The sequence below is a fragment of the Haemorhous mexicanus genome, chromosome 15, assembly GCF_027477595.1.
Source record: "Haemorhous mexicanus isolate bHaeMex1 chromosome 15, bHaeMex1.pri, whole genome shotgun sequence".
Taxonomy (NCBI): domain Eukaryota; kingdom Metazoa; phylum Chordata; class Aves; order Passeriformes; family Fringillidae; genus Haemorhous; species Haemorhous mexicanus.
The window spans coordinates 10,904,307-10,931,047 of record NC_082355.1 but is presented as its reverse complement, the minus strand read 5'-3'; the positions used below and the strand labels follow the sequence as shown (position 1 = coordinate 10,931,047).

General features: G+C 46.3%; 1 protein-coding gene across 1 annotated transcript; it reads right to left on the bottom strand.

Annotated features, from left to right (window-relative positions):
* Positions 1 to 239: 239 nt before the first annotated feature.
* Positions 240 to 24,781, bottom strand: SLC22A4 (solute carrier family 22 member 4). The gene is made up of 10 exons (XM_059860221.1): positions 24,339 to 24,781; positions 18,195 to 18,298; positions 16,423 to 16,577; positions 12,498 to 12,669; positions 10,480 to 10,606; positions 8,401 to 8,501; positions 7,218 to 7,432; positions 6,388 to 6,570; positions 3,878 to 4,013; positions 240 to 2,713 (listed from the first exon to the last, which is right to left on the bottom strand). The coding sequence occupies exons 1-10, from the start codon at positions 24,729 to 24,731 to the stop codon at positions 2,638 to 2,640; spliced, it is 1,662 nt and encodes a 553-aa protein (XP_059716204.1). The 5' UTR covers positions 24,732 to 24,781; the 3' UTR covers positions 240 to 2,637.
* Between the last annotated feature and the right edge of the window lie 1,960 nt (positions 24,782 to 26,741).

Sequence of the window (26,741 nt, the reverse complement as noted above, 5' to 3'; positions counted from 1 at the left end):
GAGCCTGGCCAGAGTCAGCTTCCAGGGATTTGCACCTGAAAGGCAGAAATACTGTACCACACCATCATAATTTTCCTGTGTGGAAGAACTTAATTGGTGAAAGAGGTTATTTCAGGAATTTTTTTTTCATGCCTGATCCAGGCTAAATACATTTTATTATTTACTTATTTAAAATTCTTGGCACCAAGTGTTTAAGTTCAGAGACTTGCTCTTCAAATAGAATCCACACATGAAGCATGTTGAAACAATGTCAGTGCACATTTTTATTGCAATGAAGACAGAGGGCAATGACTGACAATTACTACAGCTTCATACAATTATTAGCAGATCCAGCAAGTCAGCAGAGGATCCAAGGCTGCACAGAGAGACCCCAGTAAAGGTGACAGAGGTTACAGACGGGGCACAGGGTGATGACACCTGTGTCAGTGAGAACAATCCAGCTGGGATTCCCTCATTTCCACTATGCTCAGACTCCATAAGGCCTTATAACAACATCACATAATTTTAAGAAAGACATTCCACGCCCCTGAAAGATTATTAAATCCGCTGCAAAAAATACTGAAGTGTGATGCTAGCTCAAGATCAATGTTCAAGTAAGAAAAATGAGACTGGTTAAAACATGATATTTTAAAAAACACTATACTTTTTTTTATTTAAAAAAGGAAAAACTTGTTTTAAGATACTGAAAGGTTCAAGAGTACAAAAATATTTACCTTTTAGAAATACCCAAGCCTTCAATCACATAAAATTAGTCTCAAAATAACAATCTTCATAAAAATATGACCACCTATATTTAGCTCAAGTCCTCAAACCTATCCTATGCTGATAAAAAGGCTTTCTTGAGAAATTCAGTTACATCTAAACAGTACATCTTTAGATTAACTCTGTAAAAGTAAAAGCAAGATTAAATACTGCTGTTATTAGAGAAATTGATTGAGAAGGGATGAGAAGATCAGGAGTCACAGGTTCTCTTATGCCATATTACATTTATGGCAAAAGCATCACTGCAGGAAATTAAAAATAGTATTTCAACTCCCAAAAGCAGCTTGAGTTACTTGCACAAGTTCCTTGCATTTGTTCATAAAGCTTAATATTTGTGCTTGAACTTCAGGGAGAGCCTCATTCTTGTGCCAGGAGCCAGCACAAGACAGCCTACCCTGAACTCATGCATTAGAGATGAGACACTATGCTTTTGTTAGCCCTTACAGAAGGTGAATCAGGGCTAATTGTTATTTATAGACAATAAAAATCAGTCTACCAGGTCTGACAGACTTTAGGTGACCAAGAAGTGCACATACAGCCAATAAATACAAAACTAAGAGGAATCACACTCTTCAAACAATGTAGTGTTCATAAAACAGTAGTAGCACAACTCTGAGCTCTACCTTTATCTTCATCCAATCTAGTTTTGCTGAACTTAAAAAAAAACCCCAATCATACATAATCTGTAGGATTTGAAAAATCCTGGTTTTGTTGTTGTTTGGGTTGTGGGTTTTTTTTTTTTTTTTTAATAAAACCCCCTGTGGTCCCAAATTAGTCCTTTTGAATTTCTAATAGCTGCAGATGAACATATCCAGTACAGAAAATCAGATTTTTGTTAGCATCAAATCACCTTTAAGTTTTTTAATTCTACAAAGGTTTTGTGAAAGCTTTTGAAACTGCAGTGAGTGTTCTTTGAAGGTGCAGAACAAAATTGTATATATTCAAAGAAGAAATTAAATACTTTGGGAAAAAGAAAAAACAACAGCCCAAGAGAGCTAAAAAACTGCTTATGCCCATATACCACAAAAAAGCTGAAAGCTATAATGCATGGCACGTTGGGACAGGATCATGGACTCGCTACAGCTCACTTTTCTGTTGAAAGTGGGTGTGACCCACCAGAAAGTCAGCAAATTATAGTCCTTTCTCAGTGCTCAAGATTTTCCCCCTTCCCCAAAGACACTGAAGATTCACAAAGCTGAGGGTTTAGGGTGGGCTCAGGCTTTATGAAAGAGCAGCAGCTTTTACAGGAACAGGGGGATCCCAGGTCCTGGGAAAAGCAAGTGACATCTAAAGCCACTCTGATGGTATGTTTAAAACCCATGTCCTTACAGGGAAGTCTGTGTCTGCTCTGCTACAAATGAATTTTGACTCCACTTAGTCTATGGGCTTTGGTCACAGATTTCAAAGGAGGCCAGGATCTTTCTTTCAGTTTTTGAATGGCAGATACCCAGCTCCCCTTCCTCCAGTCAACACACAAAGTGAGAATAAACACCAGCATTAGGTTTGTTATTATTTTTTTCCCCTTTCAGCAGCTTTTATTGAGTACCTGACTGCCTAGGGTCACTGCCGTGTTATTTCTAAGGCTCACTTCCAGCTTACTCCTTGACTTGTGTTCAGCACAGACAGGCCCCCATTTTTCAACAGGGGCTGTGTCTGCTGACAAACTGCAGGGACCAGGACACTGAATGACAGAATAAGGGTCCTGCAGGAGCAGACAGCATCTGGTCAGTATACCATGTAATTTGGGGACAACAGCACAGGGGATAACAACTATGGTGCAGTAGCTGTTGGGTTTTGTTCATTTTCCTCTGGCAGCAAATGCATTTTGAGATGATTTTGTTCTTCTTTCAGCCCCTCTGAGAGGTGTGTCTTTCTTCACAAAGGTGTTACCCGACTTTTAGGACTCTCCTTGGAACTCCTAGTGCCAGTGGTTTGTTGCTCATTTCTGAAACTGAAAGCAAGTAAAAGACTGAGAACATTTTCCAGGGTATCATCAGACACTTCCCTCTCCTACAAGCACCCCTACAATAACCATGTTACACTGCTAATATAAACATGAGATGAAATATAATGTTCTGTACAGTGTGCCTTGCTGGATGGCAGCAGCACTGCAGCAAACAACATTTGGAGGTAACATCCTTCAGCAACTATAATTCAGTTACTTCAGGGTGTTCATCCAAGAAACCTCCGAGGGGAATCTGGTTTGTTTCTAGGATTTCTAGCTACAGTTTGTCAACTGCAAAGCTGAAAAGCCACATGTGAGACATCTAAGAAGTAACTGTAATAAAGAGCAATATGCCCTTTTTCAAGGAAAGGCCTAGCAATTTTTCTTTTTCTGAGAGCATAATGACAGCTCCTTATGCTGACCAAGAATTAGATAAAGGGAATTCTACCTTTTTCAAGCTATTGTTGCTTACAGGGCCCAATTTTGTTCCAATACCAGTTCTCACTGAGCTGAATGGTGGCTATGCAGCTGCTCTTTGGTTAATTCAGTTTCCCTCTGCTGGTCTTAGAGTTTTTCTCACACTGTAGTGGATGTGCATGGATTTGAGCAGAAATGTTTGCTCGGTGTACCCTAAAGAGCAATGATGGTGGGACATGAGAACTGTCATTGCTTACAGCTAAGTCATATAAACCAGAGGAAAAGCTATCTTGGCCTGTCTCTGGCTGCCCAAGAAGAGGCTAGAATGTTGAAATCCTGTGTTTAATTTAGAATAGTACCTAAAGAACTTACACACTGGAAGAATGAAGGGTCTCATAATGCATATAATCCTACTAAATAAGTAGTTTAAATGACTAGTTTAAATAAAGAGTTAAGGAGAGTAAATGATATAATAGGATGGAAAATGCCTGGACATCTGAAGCAAGAGCCTCAAGGTGCTGTGAAGGTCAGCCTTGCTTTGCCAGCACACATCAGCTCTCAGGTTTAGACATTCTGGAGAAATTGTATGGTGTCATTGTCTGTCAAATTAACAAACCCAAAGAAAACAATCTGAAGGGCACTTTGAGAGCTTTGAAGTTTTGCAGTGGACCTGAAGAAACATGTTTTCTGATTGTGAAAAGGGACTGTGTTCTAAACTCCTGTGCAGCGTGGGATGAATGAAAGCTGCCTTACCATTTCACCTTCAGCATCTGCTCAAAGCTCTCAGGCAGTGGATTGCCAAAGCTCTCTGGAAGAAACAGGGTGAGGATCCCAATCAGCACAGTCAGGCTCCCCATCAGGATATAGGGTAGGAATCTGTCATAGGCACCTGGCAAAACACAGAACATTCCACAACTGACAAACTCATATGTAAAGTTAATATTTCAGACATTGCTGTAATGCAGAATTAATTGGAATAATTAGCTGAGAGATTCATCAATATCAAAGGTGAATCCAAAGCTCAATTACATGTATTACCTGCCAGCAAAGGGACTTTTCAATTTTAAAGCTTCAACATGTGCTCTTGGATGGCCACACCCACCATAATTTCAATCCCCACATTTGTGTTGCAGCCAAAAGTTTGGGTAATTTTTTTCTTTAGGGTTTTTTGTTTGTTTGGGTTTTTATATTTTTATATTTTCAACTGTTTTTTTTATTTATTTTCAACTGGGATAATCAACATCTTTGCAGGGCAATAGCTTTGCTGGAGCCTTCAGTACCACACTGTCATCAAGAACCAAATCCTCTGTTAAATAATACAATATGAGGGAATAAAATTGCTTGTAAGCAGTGAAGCACTAATCACTGCCTGAGATCATGTACCCTGCTGGGCTGATGCAAAAGAAGGGAAGAGACCAAGTCAGCTGAACAGGTCAGTTCCAGACTAACAGCTCATTAATGGGGAACTGCTTTAAAGCCTTCCTTGCTGCAAAGGGAGAGAACATCAGGCTTCCCAAGACACACATGAGGCTCTGACCTTAGTCTACTCAGAGAATTATTTTGGACTTGAAGGCAGCAGCCTCTGCCAGCAGCCTCAAGCTGGCACACGACTGTTTAGGCAGGATGCAAGATCCTCAAGTCACAACAGCACAGCAATGAAAAGGTCTTTCAGAAAAGGGATTATCTTGGAGTTAAAGTACTGGAGATAGAGAAATTACCAAACTGGACTTGACAGCTTTATTTTATAGCTGGGAAAGAGCAATATACTTTAAAATGTATGGAATAAACTCAGATTAAAGAGAGGACCTCTGGGTATGTCTCACAGAGCTGAAGTTTGTGATCTGATCTCCTCTGTGTTTTTGAGCTGGATGAACTGCAAGGTCCTAATTTAGCTGTAGCAAATAGCAGCAGCTGACAAGTTTCTCCTCAAACCTCTTAAAGTTTAAGAAACTATTTTGATGTCTGGAACAAGATTTTTTTGAAGACTGAGCCTATGGATACCCGGGAGGAAAAATCCTACAAAAAGCAATCAGCAAAAATGTTATTTTGTCTACATTTCTCTCTTAGTGCTGCAATGGAGACTGAAGACCTTAAGGAGAGTCACAGTCCCGCTGACCCTTTTACTTCACATTTGCACTGTACAAGTATGAAACTAAGACAAGGTATTTTCATCATTTTTGGTACAGAGTGTTCCAGTTACACTGGATAAAAGAGGTGAGTGAACAATGATTAGTTACAGATAGTAATCTCCTCTCCACTTTCCTGGCATGGAGAATCAGCAGGAAGCCCTCAGCAGTACACCAGCAATGTTTTGTCAGAGCCAGCAAAGTGAAGCTCATGTTGTATCAGAGATCACAGCAGGAAGCAACACTCATTAGGGGCAGAGAGAGCTTGACATGGGTCCAGTGATGGCAGAAGGAAACAAGTCATGTGTAAATGAAAGAAACAGGAGATTGAGCACCCAAACTGAACACTCAGTATTCACAGATACTCTCACCCTTAGTCCCCTAACACTCTTACTGTCTGCAACATGAGGAACATGTATTTTATGTATTAAACAAAAAACCAAACCAAACAAAAAATATTTGTCAGGTAATATATGTGCAGCACTCAGAATGTGATGGCATTGAGTGTCAAAAAAAGCCTATGAGGAAATTAATAATTCTGCTTACAGAAATATTGAGCAATGAGAAAAAGCAAAATGAATGAATGCTGAGATGACTGGCTTGGAAACTAAAAAAAAAATTAAAAAAAAACAACTTCAAGTAAATACACTTTCATGCTACTTAACCTATATGTTTTCCATGTATTACTTTAGAGAGCACAAATCCGGGAATGTTTGGATTCCCACCTGCCGACATACCCATCTCAGGATGCACAGGGACAGTACCATGCAATGAGTTTCCTACTGCTACATTTCCTTACTTGCAAGGCCACTGAGTAACTAACTGGCACCCCGAGATGTGGTTATCATTTCAGCCACTCTGCTTGCACAGTTTATAAACATCATCATTGTGTTAGACCAGCTCTAACCCACTTCAGGGATACATGAATGGTTCCTAAAGGAATGAAGTGCCTGATCCTTCTGTGAAGCCCAGGGAGCTCCCCTCAATTTCTACCATGTGAACTCACACCCAAGCTGAGAGAAGGAACTGAAAAGCCAACAAGTGAAGGGACTTAAAGCTGAGCCTGCACAGCAGAAGCCCAGACAGCTTCTCTGTTGTGGCAGTTGTGTGGTGCAAGGCAGAAGAAGGAGATCTCACCCAGGTAAACAAAGTAAGGAGCAATGATGCTGCCCAGCCTGGAGGCCGTGGAAGTCGCTCCCACTGCCATGTTCCGCACCAGTGTTGGGTACAGCTCCACGTCGTAGACATAAAGCATTGAAAATGCAGCTGTGATGCCAAACTTCCCAAGCATCACCAGTCCAACAGAGAGGACATTAAGTTCTGGAGGAGAAAAAATAAAATCAAGGTAAATAAACAACACCCTGTGCTTATTACCTGTATTACTTCTACATCCAAAAGACTGTGTTGCTGTGTTTTTCTAAAAGGGTGCTTGAGGGTTTTCTAATTATACAAAGTGTTAATCCCACCCCTAGATGACTCCAAACTCCTGACTAAGCTTAATGTAGATGCTCAGGTTATTTTGTATTTTTCAGATTTTTGTTGTCTTCAACCAAAACCAGCATTTTTGAAATGGAACAAAACTCTGGATTACACAGGAATAAACTACAAGCTTGAACCTTCCCCTTTTTCACAAAATCCTGTGGAGATTTACACACAGGGAAATCCGGATGCAGGTTTTTATAGCCTGGAAGCACAACCAGATAAATCACAGTACACTTCTGGCTTTCATTTTAGAACTTGGTTCCCCCTGAACTATATAAAGCTCAGTAATTTGACACAATAAATGAGAGTCGAGTGTGACTCAGCATATACAAATGCAAAAGAAAAAAACCTAAGGCTGCAAGGGATCAGCATAAACTTGACCTCCAATTCTAAATTTGATCCTGGTTTCCAGTAATTTTGCAGTACTAGTGTACAGTACCATAACATATTCTGAATGTTTTATATACAAATGTTTAATTTTGTACCTGCAGGAACCAGCTGAATGAAGAGGACAACACTTCCCCCTAAAAACAAGGTGCCAGATAAAGAGTAGCGCCGTGGGAAGGAGCGGAGGAGAAGCCAGGCGATCACATACGCTGGAGCTTCAATAACAGCTGAGAGGAAACAGTTGAGATAGGCATCTCCATGCCAGTCTGGAGTGCTGAGGGACAGGCCAAAGTAACCAACTGATGTGGAAAACCTGAGGAAAGCAATAAAACCAAGTTATTCCAGAAACAGCAGTCTCTGGACGCCTCCAGTGTTGCCTCAGATGTCGTTAAAAAATAGGATACTGCGAAGCACCGCCACAGGCATTGTGGCTTAAAAAAGTCTCAGTGGCAACCCCCTCTTTCTAATTCTGTCATCCCATTCAGTGATCATATCCATAGCAGCTTGAAGACACCTCAGATTTCTCTGTCCTTCCTGCATACACTGCACCAAGTAAAAAGCTTTGTGAAAGGTGTTTACAAAGGCTTTTCACTGCAATGGACTCAAAGACACAATGAAAGTCTTGCAAGCTTCCCAAGTCAAATACATTCCTACTTGAAGCTAGTGTTAGGATCTCCCACCCTCAGCAGTTCCATCATATCTTATTTAATCTTCACAGAGAGCTGGATGTTCATGTTTCAGATCTCAGCAGTGCCTTACCAAATGTGCTAGCCAGTTCCTTTCTGCTGGAGTGAATATGGACAGAAAAGAGTTCTGGTTTGTCTATACAGCATTATTGGATCCTCATTTCTCATGGCTGCCCAGGCAGGGACCAGGATCTCACTGAGATGGGCACAGTACAGAACAGAACAAAAATGCTGGCCACGGGTCTGGCTCTTTTTATGTTACTGAGTTGCTGCCTTTGCTTCAAGAAGAACATTTATCTTGAAATAGAGATTACAGAGATGGGGAGCATTAAAAAAAAAAAAGCAACATACTTAAAAATACAGAAGTTGTTACATATAGTTTTCTAACTATTTTACATCTGAGTCAAGACTACTGTCTCCATATTCTTGTGTAATAATGCAGTGTGGTTGTGAGGACAGTGAGGGCCATGTACCAGCCAAGGAGCACTGGAGCTCAGCTCCGAGGCTCAGACTTATTATCTAAACCTGTGGCATGTGCCCTCAAATCAGGAACTGTTCTATTGCCTGGGTACTTTAGGAATACACATTTCCTTACCACAAAAGTAATGACATAATAGTAATAGTTGCAATGTTTCGGGTTCGAAATAGGTCCAGAAGGATAGCCTTCTGCTGCTGCTGGGGCTTCGAATCCTGCATCTGAAGGAAAAAGGAAAACAAAACCAAAAAAATTCCCACACACCTAAGAGCATAACAACCTCTGCTACCCACAGTCCAGGCAGATACGGAGTTATGACTATCAGGGGATAAGTGGTCAGCCCAAGGGCCACTTCTGCACCAGGGAGCACAGTCCTTAGGTGGAGCTTGTCTTTGCACCCAGCTGTACTCATGGGAATTTCCACTGCACCACGAAGATTAATTAGAAAGGAGAATCAGCTGACCAGGCAGATGAGTTAACGTTTCCTTAAGGATCTCACACAGTACTTCCAGAAGTAACCTCAGTACCAGAGGCATTGTTCTGTCCATTCTCTGCACTGTCCATTCAACTCTCTCAAACCTTCATAAGTGATGGGAAATGAATGTAGGAAATCAGCCAGTTTTGCTGCCTGTCAGCACCCTGACAGGGAGAGGAACAGATGAGAAAGGCTGGTGAGGTGGCCAGGGCACATCATAGGAGCATCCACCACCTCAGACTGGAGATAGAGGGTCTAGTTTGAGGCTGGAAGCAGGAATCTTCTGAGTGACAATTAGGGTGCCTTTCTGCCTGCACACTTTGCCCTTGCTAGGGCAAAGCCAGAACTTGAGGCCAGGCTTCCCCCAGGCCCAAAGAACAAACCACCCTGCTTCTCCCTACAGCACTATCCAGGAGATGCCTTTCCTAGGAATAGATGATGGTTTCCGAGGAGTATCTTTCTATTAATGTTTGAAAAATACTTCCAACATGAGACTTAGCATGCAGACATCTTCCTCGGGCTTTTTTGGACAGACACTTTGGCACACAAAATTTCCATGAAGCAGGTGTCTGCCTCCTTGTTTTAAGAAAATATGCAGGAATGATAAAATGCTGCAATCCAAAAAAGTCATCTCCAGTTTGAAAGACATCTAAGGCCTGCTGTGAAGTAAGGAAGTGCTTTTCCATGCCTGGTGTAGAATGAGCTTCCCATAATTGGAACATACACTTCAATTCACACTAAAACTTCCACTTGGGAAAGAAATCTTCAGCCAAAATCTAAATGTGACAGTCGAGTGACAGATCCTGCCCAGGGGAGGGGTAACTCGCAGCATCTTTGTCCTGCAGACACTGCAGAGGAGCGCACGGTGCTTTGCTTTCTGCTCTCCCTGCCACAAAAGGAGGGTAGCAGTATAAGGCAGCAGAGGAAGATTCGACCTACAGACACACGGCCATTGTTGAGGCAGGGCTGGAGGAGTCTTTGCACAGGAAAAATGTGCCTCTGTGAGGAGCCCCAGTGAGGGCAGAGCCAGTAGAGGGGGAGATGAGCACAGGAACCAACCATTTCGCTGTGGCTGTGCTGCTTCCTGGCTTGCTGGGCTGCCAGGTTTCACCAGACTTTCTTCTTAAACCAACAGATATGAAATACAATACCAGAAGATATGAAATACAGAAAAACCACAGTTTTGAAGAAGAGCTTGATGTTCTTCCCTGTCTTCTCTCACATCACGGTTCTCAAGTCCCCTTGTAGCACTCAGGTGCTTTGGCTGGTTTGGGCAACCTGAGGAGTCCCTCAGGCTCCACACAGACCCAGCTTGTGTGGGTGCTGATTCAGGGTCCCCCACACAGACCCTTGCAAAGGGCTCTTGCTAAACTGCAAACTGCTAATAATGCACCAAACTGAAATGGGCACAAACACATTCTCCTTGGGTCTTTGCAGTGCCCAAAGGATGAAGCAATCTGGGTCATTCTTGCTTTGAAAACCACAATAAACCACTGCTGAGGAAGAAAATTTTACTGTGAGAAGCAAACAAATAAAACCTTCCTCTGGGTTCTCACTTTGATCTCTTTGATCACTTTACTAACCCAGCACTTACCACAGGCCAACAGTCACTGCCAGCCCGAGAGCTGCTGGTGCAAACCAGCTCTGATGGCACTACCCAACAAGTCAACCAGCCAAACAGGGAAGTGCCAGTGAGGTGAAGTACCAGGATGTATAGAACATACCTCTGCAGTGTCAAAAAGCACAGCTGGGGCTGGAATGCCATTCATTTTTGCAGCCTTTTGGATAATAGCTTCTGCCTCCTTATATCTTCCCTGGGAGATCAGCCACCGAGGAGACTCAGGAATGATCCTATAATAAGTTTCAGAATAAATGATTCAATGTTTGCCCAAAAGTAACAAGTTATAAATAACATATTTATTGTCCTAGGAGTTACACTCGGATCTCACAGATTGCTTGCAGCAGGAGACAGCCAGCACAGAAGCATGTGGGCAATGTAATTCAAATACATGGAACCTATTGTCATGCTAAAGTAGATGCTTTGTCCTCAGTGGTTGTTTTTTAAGGAATAATTTATGTCCACCAGATGTCACCAGATAGACAGAAAGGATGGGGGTAGCTTAGCCAGTGTGAATCAAAAATATTTTTAGGAAACTGCACACAATGCGGAAATGCTTTAAATATGCACAGCATGTATTTAAAGGTTCTGTGTCATAGGAATTTTATATACAAACCTCACCATGTTACCACAGCTCTGAGGCAGATTCTCCCAGGCAGAGGGCAGGGGCAGTGTCCCCTTGCAGAGTTGATGACATTTTCTGATCAATTACAGGCACATGTTGAATGAATTAACACCAAGCACAGGAGAGAAAACTTTAACTTTCCTTAACTAAATCCTTTGGTATTAAGAGATGCTATCTTGTTCCCTTTAGCCAGCAGCACTTTTTCCTCTCCTAGGAAAAAAGCAGGTCAGGCACTCATTTTCTGATGATCCCAAAAGACTGACTCAAAGCTAGTTCAATAATTACAAACATCAAATGATTTATATCTGATCATTAATCATTAATGGGACTTTCTGTAAGATGAGCTGCCTCCACTGCTTTTCTTACTGGGAAAGCTGAGGACTTTAAGACTGCAGAGATAATGCAGGGAACCTTCTGGAGAATTTGGAAGGGAAATGAGTGAAAGAACAAGAGGGATGTACAAGTCACATGGCCCGTGGAAGCAGTGGGTTCACATGCCAAAATGCCAGCTAACACCAACCTGCCTTGGCAGAGCTTTGCCAGGGCACCTTGATCCCCATCTACCCTCACACAGGCCCCAAAGTGCCATCAGAGGAAGTTGTTGGCACTTTTAAGTGTAAGCTTTTAAAAGGCCTGGGAATTCCCAGCCCATGGATTTCAAAGCAGGACTCTGAAGCCATGCCTTGGGGACAATTTTCCTGTGCCTCACAGTGCCTTTTTTATAGCAGACATCTGAGAGGCTCCCACCCAGAACCAGCCTCCCCAGAGAACAGCTGCTTGGTGGTGCAGAGGGAAATGCTGCTGTGATGAAGAAATTTGAAATGCTTCAAGTGAAATAAGGAAACTGACCCTTAAACAGAATCAGACTGTCTTTAAAATCCAATGACAGCAGAGGTGGAGCTGAAAACCATTTTAAAGGTTTGGTTTGAAGACTTAGGTTAAAAAAAAACCCCAACTAACCAACAAACCATCAGCAGATACTTCTAACAAGACTGGGACATGCAGGAGGTGTTTTAGACTATAGAAGAGTGTGTCTAAATCACTCAACTCTTATAAAGATCCTAATTGCTCACTTACTTTTTCAAGATAGCAAAAAGAAAGGAGTTCCCGGAATAATATGAAAGAACTCTTCCTGTTGTGAATTATTCTTAACTTGTGTGAGTGATACCTTGCTTTTCCTTTCCTATTTTCAAACACCTGTCCCTTTAGAAAACAGCAGATGCCCAAGGCAGCAACCAGAGAGGGCTATCTGCCCTTCTTCAGTGCTTCTGTCCAGCTAGAAAGAGCAGGGCTTCAAGTACACAGCACCAGTGACGCTCTCTAGGTAGTTACTCGACTTAAAATTGGCAAGAAACCCCAAACATAAAACGACCCTCAAGGCAGAGCCTCTCATTTGGTGAGTAGAAGAGTGCCCCTCCTCCCAAACCATCTGCCACGACCCAGCACAAAGAGCATCAGGCGGGAGGGGAGGTGGAAGCGTGGCCCCGGCATGGACTCACCACCAGAGCGGGACGCAGAACAGCCCCGGGACAGTGAGTGCCAGCAGCAGCATCCGCCAGTCTCTGATGAAGTAAGCAAACAGTGGCAGCAACATGTAGCCAATTGCAAAAAATATGCAAACTCCTAATGTAGAGAATAGAATACGAACTGATTTGCCAAGAATTTCTGTGCCTGTTTAAAACAAGGGAGGTTGGATTAGCATTTTAACTCTTTGTTTTCAAGCTTGACTAAATACTTTATTGCATTTACAAAAAAAAAAAAAAAAAAAAGCTAAACAATCTTAGAAACAATCTTTGAAAAGAGCAGCACAGCACAGACACACCTGTACAGAAAAGCTGCTGGGAGTATTGGGAACCTTCAGATAAAGAAGCTACTTCTGTTTGCTTTGATTAATGCATTGGCAGACACAGATAAGGACAGGCATGGGGGATGGCTGGCAGACTTCCCGGAGCCTTCCCCACACACTCATCCTGCTCCCCCACTTAACCCATCCAGATTGATGATTAATTCACTGCTGGGCACTTCTGAAAGAGCAAAGGTCTGAGCACAGCAGACTGGCCTGGGATGGAAGGATGTGAATTTAGTCAGGTAAGGTGGAAACAAATTTCCCACCTATTTTTGGGAACAGAAGGAAGGTTGGAATGTTGGATGGGCACATCAGGGGCTGAAAGACAGAACCAGAGAAGATGCCATCCTCTAGTAATGTGACTGTTCCAGTAGCCAGGCAGCAGTCAGGGAAAGCATCCTACAGCCATTGCACCATGCAGCAACCCAATATTGAGTCATGAAAACTCAGACAGTTCTAAGCCTTCCACAGCATCTAAATTCTTTTATAATAAAACACCCAGCCACTCCTTAGCAGAATCCAGTAAAGCCCTCAGGTCCACCTCACTTCTCCTTGAGCTCTCAGCCCCTGGTCTGCAGAGCTCTCCTTCACATCAGGAGCACTGCAAGGGCCATAACTGCCACAGTTTGATCTGGACTCAATTGAAACACACATGACACTGAGCAAACTGAGGGTCACAAAGTGTGCAGAGTGTACTTGGTTGTGTATCATGGCAAGAACTCCAACATTTATTACTGCAGAGAAAATGGAAAAAAATACCCAAGACTGGAAAACCCTCCTATTTGATAGTTAAATGAATTGTCATTTCAGAAACCTGGAGTAACTGAATAAAGTCACAGTAAAAAAACATGAAAATAAGAATTTGCTGGGCTAAAATGAGTGTGTGGGGATAAATGTTACCATCTTCCTCTTGACTTGCTCTTGTTTGGAGGGACTTTCTTGGGAGAGGTCTGATACTTGAAACATTTAAGCCTGTTTTAAGCCTGTTAAATGTTACATTATAATTTGTGTCTCCAAAGACAGTACCAGATGATGTCTCTCCTGCATTTCATCTTCCCTCATTCTCCTAGTCATGGAGTAACAGTTCTTGGACAATACCATCAAGCCTTCACAAACCTCTGCAGCATTTTGCAGTCCCAGAACCTGAACACAACAGTTTTGAGCATAGAGAACAACTGAGACTAAAGCTATGAGAGAAATTTCACAGCATGGCTGAAATAAAACCCTAACATTGACTGCAGAAGTTCACCAACAGCTCAGGGGGAACTATTTCCATGAAGGTGGGCAACAGTGCAAAGGGCAGCATGTGCCTGGGTGGCTAAGGATGCTGAAACGGGGTCTGAGCTACACATGGGGAGGCAAGAGAGGTTTGGATGTTGAGAGTTTGAGTGACAAGAGAAACCTGTGCTGAACTTGGGAAAAAAACCCACTGCACTCAGGAATGGAGGGTCCCAGGGCTGCAGCACAGCCAGGGTCAACGGGGCCTTTGTAGGTGCTGGTGTCACTGCTACCCTGCCAAGCACAGCTCAGCCCTGCCTGCTCTTGGATGAAACAAGGGGAGCATCTCCAGCACATCCTGTAACCAGGATGGGCTTTCTATAGGAGTTACTTTTCTTTTTATGGGTATATTCTCCTATTCAGTACCTCTATCATGTGCAGCTTCCTGGAAGCTCCTGGGTTTGCCTTGCCACAGGCAGAAGTCACAGTGCTTATGGGGACACCTGGCTGTGGAATGTAGGGTGGGAAGGACCACCCTCTGTAAGTACCTCCCTCCTTACCCATGACAGGCAGCTGATGGCTCACTTAAACGAGGAAGCTAAGATCTTAAGTTAGTTTAGATTAACCCTGCCCTTAGAACCAGCCTCAAGGCTGCTGGGGAGTGGCCAGCACTGCTGCCAAGTGCCCCAGGAATCTGCCCCTCTGCTCCCTGGGAGCCACAGCTGGATCTGCCCCTCTGCTCCCTGGGAGCCACAGCTGGATCTGCCCCTCTGCTCCCTGGGAGCCACAGCTGAATCTGCCCCTCTGCTCCCTGGGAGCCACAGCTGAATCTGCCCCTCTGCTCCCTGGGAGCCACAGCTGGATCTGCCCCTCTGCTCCCTGGGAGCCATCACTGCTGTGGCAGCTCTACAGAGGGGGGATGGCAGAAGATAAAGCCCAATGGGGCAAGGGCCAGCAAATGACGCCTAACCAATTAAACAAGCCTAATGGCACTGGGGGAAACCCAGTCCCCTCTCTCAACAGAAGAACCATTTACCCACTGGGATGTTCCTGGCCCTCCCTTCCAGCTTTGCTTCTGCTGAGCACTGAGACAGCATCCCAACCCACATCCAGCTGTGCCCCACATTCCCAGTGGAGCTGGCAGCTAAATTCCTGCCTGATCAGAACCTGCACCTCTGTGCTACACAACACCCATGTGTTTCCACAAGGATTTTCAGCTTTACCCAGTGCTGTACCCTCCAGCCTTCCAATGGCATGCATTTGCTCCTGCTCCATCAGCTCCACACAAGGATTAAACTACCAGGACAGTGGGAGCAGTGGCAATTGTGACAGCAATGGCAGGAACAGTTACAATGGTGATGGCAACAAAGGATCTGTCTGCTGACAGCCTGACCTTAATCCTCCCCGTGCCACAGGCAACAGTGACTCGTGGCTGCTTGGGGACACTATGCTGTATCCTCTTCATAGCAGTGAATTCATATTATGCTCTTCTGAATTGTTTTTTCCCTGTTAAACCTCATGGGGTAGGAAAGACCAGCATTAACCAGTAATGTACAATTTTAATCTAGCTCACATTACAATCTACAGATTGTAATGTTGACACCAGAGGTTTAAAACCAGCCATAAATATATATTTATACAGACTTTAAAGACAGCAAATTCCCGTTTCCCCCCAGAGACCTGCATCTCTCATCCCCATAATTTGCCCATGCAGTTGCCTTTCCCGAAACCCCTGCATCCAGTGGGAGCCTCTGTGGGTTCCCCTTCCCCATGGGGTCCCCAGGAAGAAACTGTAGCCGTGCAGCTGCTGGGTCTTTATTCCTACACTCCTCATAGTAAAGAAAGCAAACCTTATCTTCTAAAACTTAGGACTTTATCACTGATCTCAACACTGAGAGCATTTATAGCCAATGGGGCTTTGGCACCCAGCCAGCTCCTCTGCTCTGGTTCCCCTGACACTCATTGTGCCTGGAAATTGCTGGTTTGCTCCAAGGCTTTGCACTCAGGTATGCACTGACCTCTCTGCAAAGGGTGCAGAGGGAGGCAGGGATGAACCCAAATGCCTTCTGATCTCAGACCTGCTGCTGCTGCTAAACCCTGAACACTGCCTTGAATGTCTTCTCCAAAAAGGAATGAAATGGATGTTTATTTAGACTCCTCCTGCTCTCTTCTTTTTCTCTAAACCTACAGAAAGTATAGGCTTGAAGAATCACAGGAAAAAAAAAAAAATCATACTGGCCTAAAGTAGGAATTTTACCAGTGCAGATTTACCAGTGTCTAATTTAATGATCCAGGTTCAGAGGGAAAAATAGTAACAGTACATTAAGCAAACATTTAATCTAATGCAAATATATTCATACCCAAAATGAAGGCCACCACGTAGTTAGAGATCTGTCCCATCCCCACAATGAGAAAGAGCACTGTGAACATCTCCCAGCTGGTGGAAAAGATCTGCAGGAAGCTGAAGCCAGTCTGTACAGCCATTGTCAAAAAAAGGATATTCTTCCTGCCAAACCTTTGGTAAAGAAAAAGATTATTACTGAAACCGCATGTATTTATGGTGGGGGCTATATAAGAGGGCACAAGGGAGAACAAATATCCAATCTCAAGTCATGCATCTTAGCACAACCTGAAGTTCTGCTCATCTTAAAGAATTTTATTATTTTCATATGCACTAAAAATATTAAAATTTCCAAGACCCATGAGGAACATGAGAAGAAACAGAGAAGAAAAGCTATGAGCAGAAACTTCAAAAAGCCACTAGACAGAGATTAAGGAGACCAGGTAACAGTACAATAGGGAGACACATGCAGACTGCAAGCCACACACCTGAAAGTTAGGAAATGATGGATTTTAAGCTACTGGCACCTATACTTTGCAACACCATTATGCTTTGAGTATGCTAAACAGCTTTGTCAACTGGTTCTGGTCTGAGTTGCCAGACATACTGTCCCCTTTGTCTCACCTGTTTCTCTGCATTAGGATTATGTGGCACGTGGTCCTGGAGAAGCCAGACAAGCTCAGGTTTTCCTACCTGTGGGCACAGATGCTGCACAGGCTGCATCACCTGCTGCCTGCAGCAACCCTTCACTTGGAAAGGCTTCTGTGGCAGGCAGGGGAAATTGCTTACGGACAGGCTCAGATCACAACCCTTTACTGACAAAAGCCCCAAACAATCCAAGGAAGCTCATGTGGGAAGGCATGAGCTGGGCTCTGAGTGGCTGTGCTGCCATCAGGGCACACACACTTCCTCAAATGCTCCCACTGGGAAATGGCACCACTGGGATTTAGTGATTATCTCATCTCCCTTTCAAACAGTAACACCAACTGACTTCTGCACTGGGGCAGGAGTCAGGAGATTAAATTCAGATCACATGGAATTTAATGCTGGAGGCTTTAGGATTAAGACTGCTAGTGAGTTTTGAAACCCCTCCACTAAGCATCCAGAGGAACACTGCTACCTTATGACATCCTCAGTCCCAGAGAACAGTCAGAGCAGGAGCAGAGATCCCACCATATGGCTATGGACACAGGGCTGAGGGCTGAATGGAGCAGAGATTTGCACAGGGAATGTATATTCTGCATTCAACACTTGTAAGGCCAAAACCTCAACACTGTTGAGACAATTATCAAATGCCTGTAATGATTTTTTTTATATCTACTTAGTGAGATGCTATGACAATTGCTATCATTTTCAGGTTATCTTTTTTCCTTCCTCTCATATGCCCTTACTCTGTTTTCACCAAACCATCTCTCCTATGCAGAGATTGCATCCAAAGGGCAAATTCCTATCTCGCAGCTCTAGCAGGGATTATCAGTTAATGTGCAACAAAACCCAGCATCTCTTAAACTACTGAGAAGACTGGATAAAGAAACAAATGGGAAGTGGGTTGGGAAGGGAAACCCACTGCATCAATCTGCAAAGCAGCCACATGGGCTCCTTGTAGAGATCAGTCCCTGGGCTCTAAAGTGCCCAAGAGAGAGAAATCCTTCACCTGGGGTAGATCTGGATGGGATTTTTGAAGAAGCCAGGCCAGTTACCTAATTTAGATCAGAACTCAGAGCACTGGATATTTCACTCCTTTTGTCTCTCAAAACAAATGCCCCAGGTGTGCCCTGCCCATGGCATTACCTGTCTGAGAGCTGCCCCGAGATGAAGGAGCCGATGAGGACCCCCACAAAGAAGAGGGAGGCGGTCAGTGGGGCTTTCCAGTCGTCCTCACACACCAGGTTCCACTGCAAGAGAAAGTCCTGTGCTCAGACACAGCCCCAGTGCTGTGCTGAGCCTTGTCCAGCACAGGGGCTGCTGCTTGGAGACACACACATTTCCATGCAATGGAATTCTGTTTCCCACACTTCCATCCATCACCAGCTCTTGGCCGAGGTCACTGTTGGAACACCCTGCTTAAAGCACAGGAAAAAGAAGGGAAAGGGATTGCCTCCCCAGGAAACTGCATGAGGCCAAAGCACCAGCAGCTGTCTGACACAGCCCCATTGTCTCTGGCCAGCAATGCCAAACCTGATGGGAGCCCATGTGTGCAGCTCAGGGGCTGTCCTGGACCTGTTTCCAGTACAATCCTCCCATCATGTACCCACCAGACCCCTGGAGCTGGCTCTCCATGGTCCAAGATGCTTCCAACAGTGAAACAGAGCAATGGAGAAGGGTAAAGAACCATCCCAGCTAAGGAGAGCTCCCAGTTTACCTCTACCAACACAAAACCTGCTGCATCTCTATAACTTCAGGGGCTGACAAAGCATGTGTATGAAGACACACAGAATGAAATCTCTTTTCTTGCATTGAAGTGTTACCAAATTCTGTTCCACCCCACCGTCTGCACCACTGACTTGCCAGCCATCACTCACAGCCTCATGACTGCAGCTGGCTGTGGCTGCAGACTTAGGACAGGAGCCAGTGTGGAAACTTCCACCTAAAACTACTCATAGCCTCAGACAAGGTCTAAAAAAAATAAAAATGGCATCATGAGCCTCTGTCCTCTGAAGTTACAGCTGAGCATGTCCCTGCCAAGGCTTGCTCCCTTCCCAGTGACTAATCTCCTGGTTAAGGCATGCCTGCCAGGAGTACTTAGGGAGAGGCTTCAAACATGTCACTCTCAGATCAGATAATTCTACCACAATGGTAAGCTGGTTAGATCACAGATTAAAGTGTGGCATAATTTTAATAATTAGCCATGCTATCAGAGAGCAGGGCCTTTGCCTGCACCAGCAGCCACCCTTTGCTCAGAGAATTGATGGGTCAAAAGCACAGGCAAAGGTTTGGTGATGGAGCAGAAACCTGCCATCAGAGCTGCTCAGCTGCTCAGGTTCCTCACTCAACTGCAGGCAACAAAGAGCAATTCTTGTGTTGCAGAGACACCCAGGTGCTGTCTGATGGCACCACAAGCCCTGCCAAAAACAAACCACCAGTGGATTGGTGGGTGAGCTTCACAGCTGCTGCAGAACAGGCAGGCAAAACCCAAAACAAGGGGGAAGGTGGTGTGGTTTGATGCAGTTTGCTTTGGACTATAATTTAGGCAAGAGATGCAATTAATGCCTATTTTCAGACAGAACAGAAGGACTCTGCCAGCAGAGGGAAGTCAAGTACCTCTGCCTTTTGCCCAGCCTGCAAAGTAACACCAGCTACACTACAAAAAAAAAAGTTATGGCTAAATACACAGCCCATGCCTCTTCCTGAGGAACACACATGTCTTCAATGCAAGGAACAAGGAGACTTGTGGACTAAAATGTGCCTCCAAGACTTAAATCTGATTAAGAACAAAAAGAACCCTGTGGCAGAATTTTCTGTAAGGTATTTTCTTGTCCCTGCTGGGAAGGGAGAGGTGGTGAAGTGTGGGCCTGGGCACACACCTGCTCTTATCTGCACTGTGTTTTGAGAAGGTGGAGGTTAGCATGTGGGTCAGTGGGGCTCTGGTACATTCAAGGATGATAGTTGTGAAAAATAGATGTAGGAATCTGCTTCACCTGTGAAAGAAAACAGATTTCTGTAAAGAAAGTCAGTAGAAATCAAGTCCAGTGCTTAAAAAAAAGCAAAGTTCAGGTACAAAAAACCTGGCATTCAAAGTGCACTGCAGAGTCTTTCACCTCATCCTGCTACTCCTTCCTTGCCCCTCTCAGGGAAAGCTGTTGAATGCCAGCATGGCAGAATCTGCAGCTCATACAAACTATTGTCAATTATCTGGGTACTGAGCACCTTGCTCTGGGGCATCAGCACAGCACCTGCTCCTGGACCTTCAGACTTGAGTTGCTCGAGGTTAAGGATCAATGTTTTGAAAATGTCTCCATGGTACCAAAAGCACTTTGGCTGTAAAATAAACCCAGCTAAATAATAACTTGTCCATGAAATTGCATTACCTCCTTGGTGCCAAATGCCTCCTACCCAGGTGTTTGCTCCATTTTTTCCCATGACATACTGCATACCCAGCAAAAATTCACTGTAGAGGGTCAAGTCTTTCACATTTGGGGGGATGTATAAAAAGCACACAGCAGCTGGCTGTCCAAAGAGGTGTTACTGTTTACAGGAACTCACTGCATTTGATCAAAAAACACACAAACACATCAAATCCATCTGACTTTAAGTATACCTGAAGCTGCTGAGTGAACAATCCACCTATTTTAGCTCCAATATCACATGGTATCTGAACAATAAAACCCTACCCTACAGCTACACCTCATCTCCCAAATTCCAGCTTCCCATCCCCACAGGCACTCACTCTGACTGAGGCTCATGCACAGTGATCAGCCACATATCAACATGGTAAGGTTTCACCAGTGCTTCAGTGTGTAGGGAAAAGTGAAATGTTGCTTGTTTGACCCCTTTCTCAGAGCTGCATCCATCACAGACAGCACCAAGCACTCCATGGCTACAGGAACTACAAACCAGCCACAGCAAAACTGCCTACAGCTAGAACTTCCAAAATGTCTCTACTGGGCTAATTATACATTAACCAGAAAATAAGTAATTCTGTAATGTCCCTAGCAAAGCAAACTGGGGAGCAAAGTTCATGTAAGATTCCAGGCAAGGCGTCTGAATGCTAGGAATAGGAGATGCTCAAGAACACTGTTATTAAATCACTTTATTCCTATCAAATCCATACAGCCCTCTCTGACAAGTCCCCAGCTACTGCAAGAGCCAATTCTGTTAAGTGCTGCTGGTAGGAACACTACAGATGGACGAGCTTTCTGAAAAACTGAAATTGCTGGAGAAGGTGCCCTGACTGCCCAAAGTGCCCCCCCTGCTAATTAGAAATGACTAATTAACCCACTGAGTACAGCCCGTTCACATCAGAGGAGAAAACACTAGAGGAGCCTTGTGTAAATGGGTGGGGCTGCAAACCAGGGAAAATCTGAACTTGTTTCCAAGAGTAAAGCTGACCATGAATAACTCAAGAAGTGTTAATTATTCACAGATGGCCCCATCCTACTCCCTGGGTACCAGGTCCAGCAATGACACCAGCTCTGCTTAGTGCACAAGTGACAAGCATAAGCACCTCCATGCCTGAGCACAGGGTGGGCTTCCAGGGCTGGGCAGGGCTGCTCTCCATCGATGGAAAAAAACAGAACAGAACAGAACACAACAGAAAAGACCTTCAGATGCCTTCAAACCACAGCAATTCCTATCCAGTCTCTTGCCTCTGCCAGTCCCAAAAGCTTCTGGTTTCTGCCTTCACTAAGATCAGGGCCAGGGCTGGGACAGGGACTGAACAGAATGACACAGGTGACAGACCAGTACCCCCAGCAGAGCCTCTGGCACTCCCTCTGCCCTCTTTAGGGACCCCAAAGGGGTGCCTGGGGTACATGCCATGCCCCAGTGGTGGAGAGCAGCTCAGTGCGTCCCCAGGGAGCAGTGCTGGTGACAGCCTGGCTCAGAAGAACAAACTGGATCCTAATGCCTACTCTGAAGGGCAAAATCAGTGCTTGTCCTTGAGACTCTAATTCATGTTTGATCTGAACATCATTATCTGGAAGTAAAAGAAAAGTAGATTAGTTCCAGAAAAGAATACCAATGTAACAGACCCCAGGAGCCCCTGCCAATAGGAAAAGGAAACTCTGCAGCCCCTTCATCTCAGCCAAGGAATCATTCTTGACCCCACAATGACTCACATTTCCACTTGCTCACCATTACTCTTACAGCCCCTTTCTTACATCAGCCCGGCCAAAGATCACCTGTGGACACATGCACTTTTCCCCATCATCTCCATTTTAACATCACCAAAATGACTCAGTCTGGGATTCTCTGGTCCCAGGGTTTAGCATGTCCTCACAGACCAAGTAACACAGGTGCTGAGCTGGCATCTCCCACTTGCCTTCAAGCAGCATTTAATAACAGGATTAAATGCAACTGAATGAATCAAATGAAGTCTCCAGCTTCATCTTACTTGATGGTAATCCTGTACCATCAAGTGCTGTTCTTTAATTGAGTTCTGAAGCTATTTCTTCACTGAGCTTTCTGGTGGCCTGTCCTGGCTTGTCTTTCCTAATACAGAGAAAAATGTTGGGTACAAAAATAAGCATCTCAAATTTGTCTAAACTGCCTCTTTCCAGCATTTAATCAGTGCCTGTTTTCCTTCTTTTGAAACCAAATTCTGCATTTTTTCCAAATATCCATGACAATTTTGAAACAAAACAAGTATCCTTCTTTTCCGTCTGGCTTACAGATGGGAACCTGGCACTTGGTTTCCATCTCTGAATGTGCTATTGCCTGTCTGGCACACCCCAGGCCCTGTGGCAAACCCCACAGCTATGTCCCATCCAAATACTGCACAGAATGCTCTTGTCTGGCATCTTCCAATATAAATTATTTACTGTTCATTAAGAAGTATCACATTTCTCCTCCTTTTGCTTCATTTACTGCCTCTCTCAAAGCACGCACTGACTCTGAAAAGTTCATAGAGAAACCAGGATAAACTGACCTTCCTCTGGCAGTGAAGTGGCATTGTCTGTGCCAGTGGTGGCCACCAGGCACCTGTCATGCAGCCGTGCCAGCCTCTGGGTTATGTGGGCAGCAGCCAGGCTGCTGCTTCAGTTTGCCCATGGCCAGGAGCAGGGCAAGCCTCCCATAAACCCCTGCCTTGATCTGATATTGTGAGGGATCTTCAGCGACTGAGTTCGAGTGCCAGCACAAATGGTGTCACACGTGCCAGTGACGTCTCTTTGAGAAAGTGACAGGAGGCTGACACCTCCTGCCTGGCATGTGGCTGAGCCTATGTCTGCACACCCCTGGCACAGACCCTCCTCCTGTGTGTTCAGGGCACAGACTCCTCGCCGCAGCATCAGAACCTTTCCTGGCTGTGCCATCCTCCCATGTTTTTTTAGTGGCAGATGTTGCTGCTGAGTCACAGGGACTCGTGAGGAGGGTTACCCACCCCTTCCCTCTCACGCTCCCGAGGGTGAGCCGTGCATGAGGAGGGTGGCCCTGGGCTGAAGGACCGCGGAGCCAGCCAGCTGCCACTGCCTGCTATGAGGGCGAGCCTGTTATTCCCTGAAACCCCTCACACAACGAAGAACAGCAACAGCACTCCTGCAGCTTCAGAGGAATCATTTCCCGTCTCGAACGGAGCTCTACACTCCGTGCCAGCGTTACGGAACAGCACGGCTCTGCCTCCACACCATGGCACGGCCAGAAGAGACAAACAAGTGCCTACATTGCCCGGCAGAGCTGGTGTTCCCCCGAGACGCTCTGCACGGATGATGCCACTGCAGACAGAGCCTTACAAACCGAGCGGGCAGCCCGGCTGCGGCCAGGTCAGGCTCCCGCAGGGGTGACCGCGGCACCTGCCTCCCGCCAATCCCAGCGCTGACCGCCACGGAAGCTACCGGCATTCCAGGGAGCGGGGCCAGAGAGGGTCCATTCTGCTCTAGCCCCGGACAGACTGAGGGTGTGTTTATCTGAACGTATCCATGTCCCCATTCAACGCTGCACTGAGGACGAACTATTCCATCACATAGAAAATTTACTGGGATGCTCAACGCGCGGCAGGAGGAAACTACCGGGCTTCAATTTTCTGCCTCCCCCTCCACACAAACCTGTCCCAGAGTAAAACCAGCTGGCAAACACAGCTGGAATGGCGAGGGCACGCAGCTCCATCGTTAACCTTTAACTCGCATCCCTCCCACTCCTCACAACATCGTGCCCAGCCGGACCCCTTCCCACAGGCACTTCACCGGATGGTTCCTGCTCCCTGTTCGCCCACCCCCAGGCAGAATGAGAGGCGCCGATCACAGCACGGCCCGGGGTAGGGGTGGCACCGCGGCCGCGCACCTCGGTGATGATGGTGGAGTGATAGACATCGCGGCTGTACTCCCAGCCGTCCAGGCACGGCTCCTGCTCCAGCGTCTCCAGCTCCACGTCGGAGCCGGGTCGCAGCCCCAGCGCCGAGAAGTTGGCGAGCGCGGCCAGGCGGTAGCGGCGGCAGCGGCTCGGCACCTCCTGCCCGCCCCGCCGCTCCAGCGGGATGCTGGCGTTACGCCACTCGTCGCTCAGGTTGGCCCCGCGGGGCACGACGCACCGGTGCTCGGGCGTGCCGGCCAGAAACACGACTGACATCCCGTTGAAGCCATTTGGAATGATGCTGGCGCTGAGCAGAAAGAAGACGAGGCGCTGGAAACGGCCCCATTCGCCCAGGAAGGCGGTGGCCTCATCGTAGTCGCGCATGACGAGCGCGGAGCTCCGCAGGTCTCCCCGGAGCCGCGCGCTCCGCGGAGGCGGTGCGGACGGCTCCGCCCCCGCCCGGCTCGGCCCGGCCCAGCCCGGCCCCCGCGAGGCGGTGCGTCCCGGCCCGGCGGGCCCGGCCGGAGGGGACCGGGGGGAGCTCGGCCGGCCTCGGGCTCTCCCGACCCCGCCTCCCCGCGGCATCCCCGGAGCTTTCCCCCGGGCACCACTTCTGCTCCGCCGCCGGCTCCGGAGCTTTCCTTAGGAGGCGTGTCCGGTTTTTTTCCATTTATTTGCCTAGGCAGCCGCAGCCCGAGCGGAGAGGATGGTGCGGATACCGGCACGGCGGGACGGGGCGGCTGTCTCGGCAGCAGTTGCCGGTGTGAGATCAGCGCCTGGTGGTAACGCGGCAACGATTGCGCCGCCCCCAGCCTTCACCGAGCCCCGAATCCCTCCCTTCAAAAAACAGGCTATCTCCTGTATTGCTGCTGCAAGATGGAGGCACAGCATCGTACCACCCCCGCGGGAGCGGAGCACAGCCGGGCATCACGAGCACAGTTAATGGGCAGGGAGCTGGAACAGCGAGCCATCAGCTGGGAGCTGCCGGGCCGGCGGCGTCTCTCTTCCCGGCTTATCCCACGAAAGGTAGCGACGTCGATAATGGGAGCCCTCCTACACGCTGGCACAGAGGAAAACAAGGGCAGTGTTTTAGGAATCGAACGTTCTCACAGCCCCTGAAATCTCGTCCCTAATGCAGCCCAGTGCTTTTTCCCAGCAGTTTTTACTCTCGGCAACAGACAAGGTCAGCAGTGTCTGCTCAAGGAGCCTGTAGGAGGTCTAGCCTCGAGAGAGGAGCTTTTTATATTCCCATCTCCTATCCATTTACTATTCCTGCTCCACACGTGACTCTGGCTTTGCCCGCAGTCCGATACGTGGATAGCTGTCAGAGCCATTTCAGAAATCTGAACAACGCTGTCGTCTTCTGAAATGATTCAGGGAGCACTCAGAAAGGCGGTGGTGTCTAAAACAAGCACAGTCCTTGCCCTGCTCCAGAGCGGCTCTCTGGAGCGGTGAGCAGGGTGCCCGGGTCGGGCTGTGCCCAGACGAGGATGCGCGTGTGCGATGTGCGAGGGCAGGCTGGGAAGCATCGCTCCAGCAGAGATCACAGAGGGTGACGGCGGAGTGTGGGGAGGAAGCACGGAGTGGAAGCGATGCTTGGGCAGGAGAAGCATGTGGCAGCATTTATCTGGCCAGGCAGCGATCTGCTGCTGCTTTGGATGTGGGCGAAGAACTTGTGTCATGGGAAGATTCAGATATCTCCTGTTTGGAGAGGACATCCTCATGCCAGGCCTGGGCTACTGAGCAGTCTAAGCTGTCCCCAGTGATAAGAGCAGGGTGGGGGCCAGTTGGAACTGATCAGGGGTTCCCAGGCAGCAGCCCTCCACCTGCCCTGCCCTGAGGCTGTGCAAGAACCATAGTAAAATACAATGCATGCCTGCTCCCATGAGGAAATTAGGGATGTGGAGTGTATTGTCTTAAGCATTAATGTTAATGCAGTCTTAGTAATTATTCAGTCAACAGTAATTTATTACAGAGGACTAATTCACAGAGATCAGAAATAACTGTGGTTAGGCTGCAAACTTAGCATATCAAAAGTGGAAGACACAGAGTCAGTAAGGGGTAGATGATGTGCTTAAGTTTATCTGGTTTGCAGGTGCATGCTTAACATATTACAATTTTGTGTGTCTGACATGAGAACACCACGGGGTTTTCTCTTATACTGTGAACCTGCATAAATTAGCAGTAATAGAAATCCCTTGTGTTCTAGCTATAGCACCACAAGCTCTTGCTGCAATCACCATAGCCCAGAGCTTTTGCTGGGTGCTCTGCAGCTTGCAAAACCCACTTGTGATCCAACATCAGGGATGTTTTAACCTAAGCATGGAGATAATGAAAACCACATGAAAACAGTGGCCAGTGAATGGCTTGGACTGTTGTGGAGCAAATCCTCTG

Excerpts from the sequence above, each read along its gene's own strand:
- SLC22A4 (XM_059860221.1), bottom strand. The coding sequence starts at position 24,731 with ATGCGCGACTACGATGAGGCCACCGCCTTCCTGGGCGAATGGGGCCGT. Across the intron at positions 16,578-18,194 it reads TCGGGGCAGCTCTCAGACAG|GTTTGGCAGGAAGAATATCC; the intron begins GTAATGCCATGG and ends TCTTTACCAAAG. Across the intron at positions 6,571-7,217 it reads CATTCAGCTGGTTCCTGCAG|AACTTAATGTCCTCTCTGTT; the intron begins GTACAAAATTAA and ends TTTCTCCTCCAG.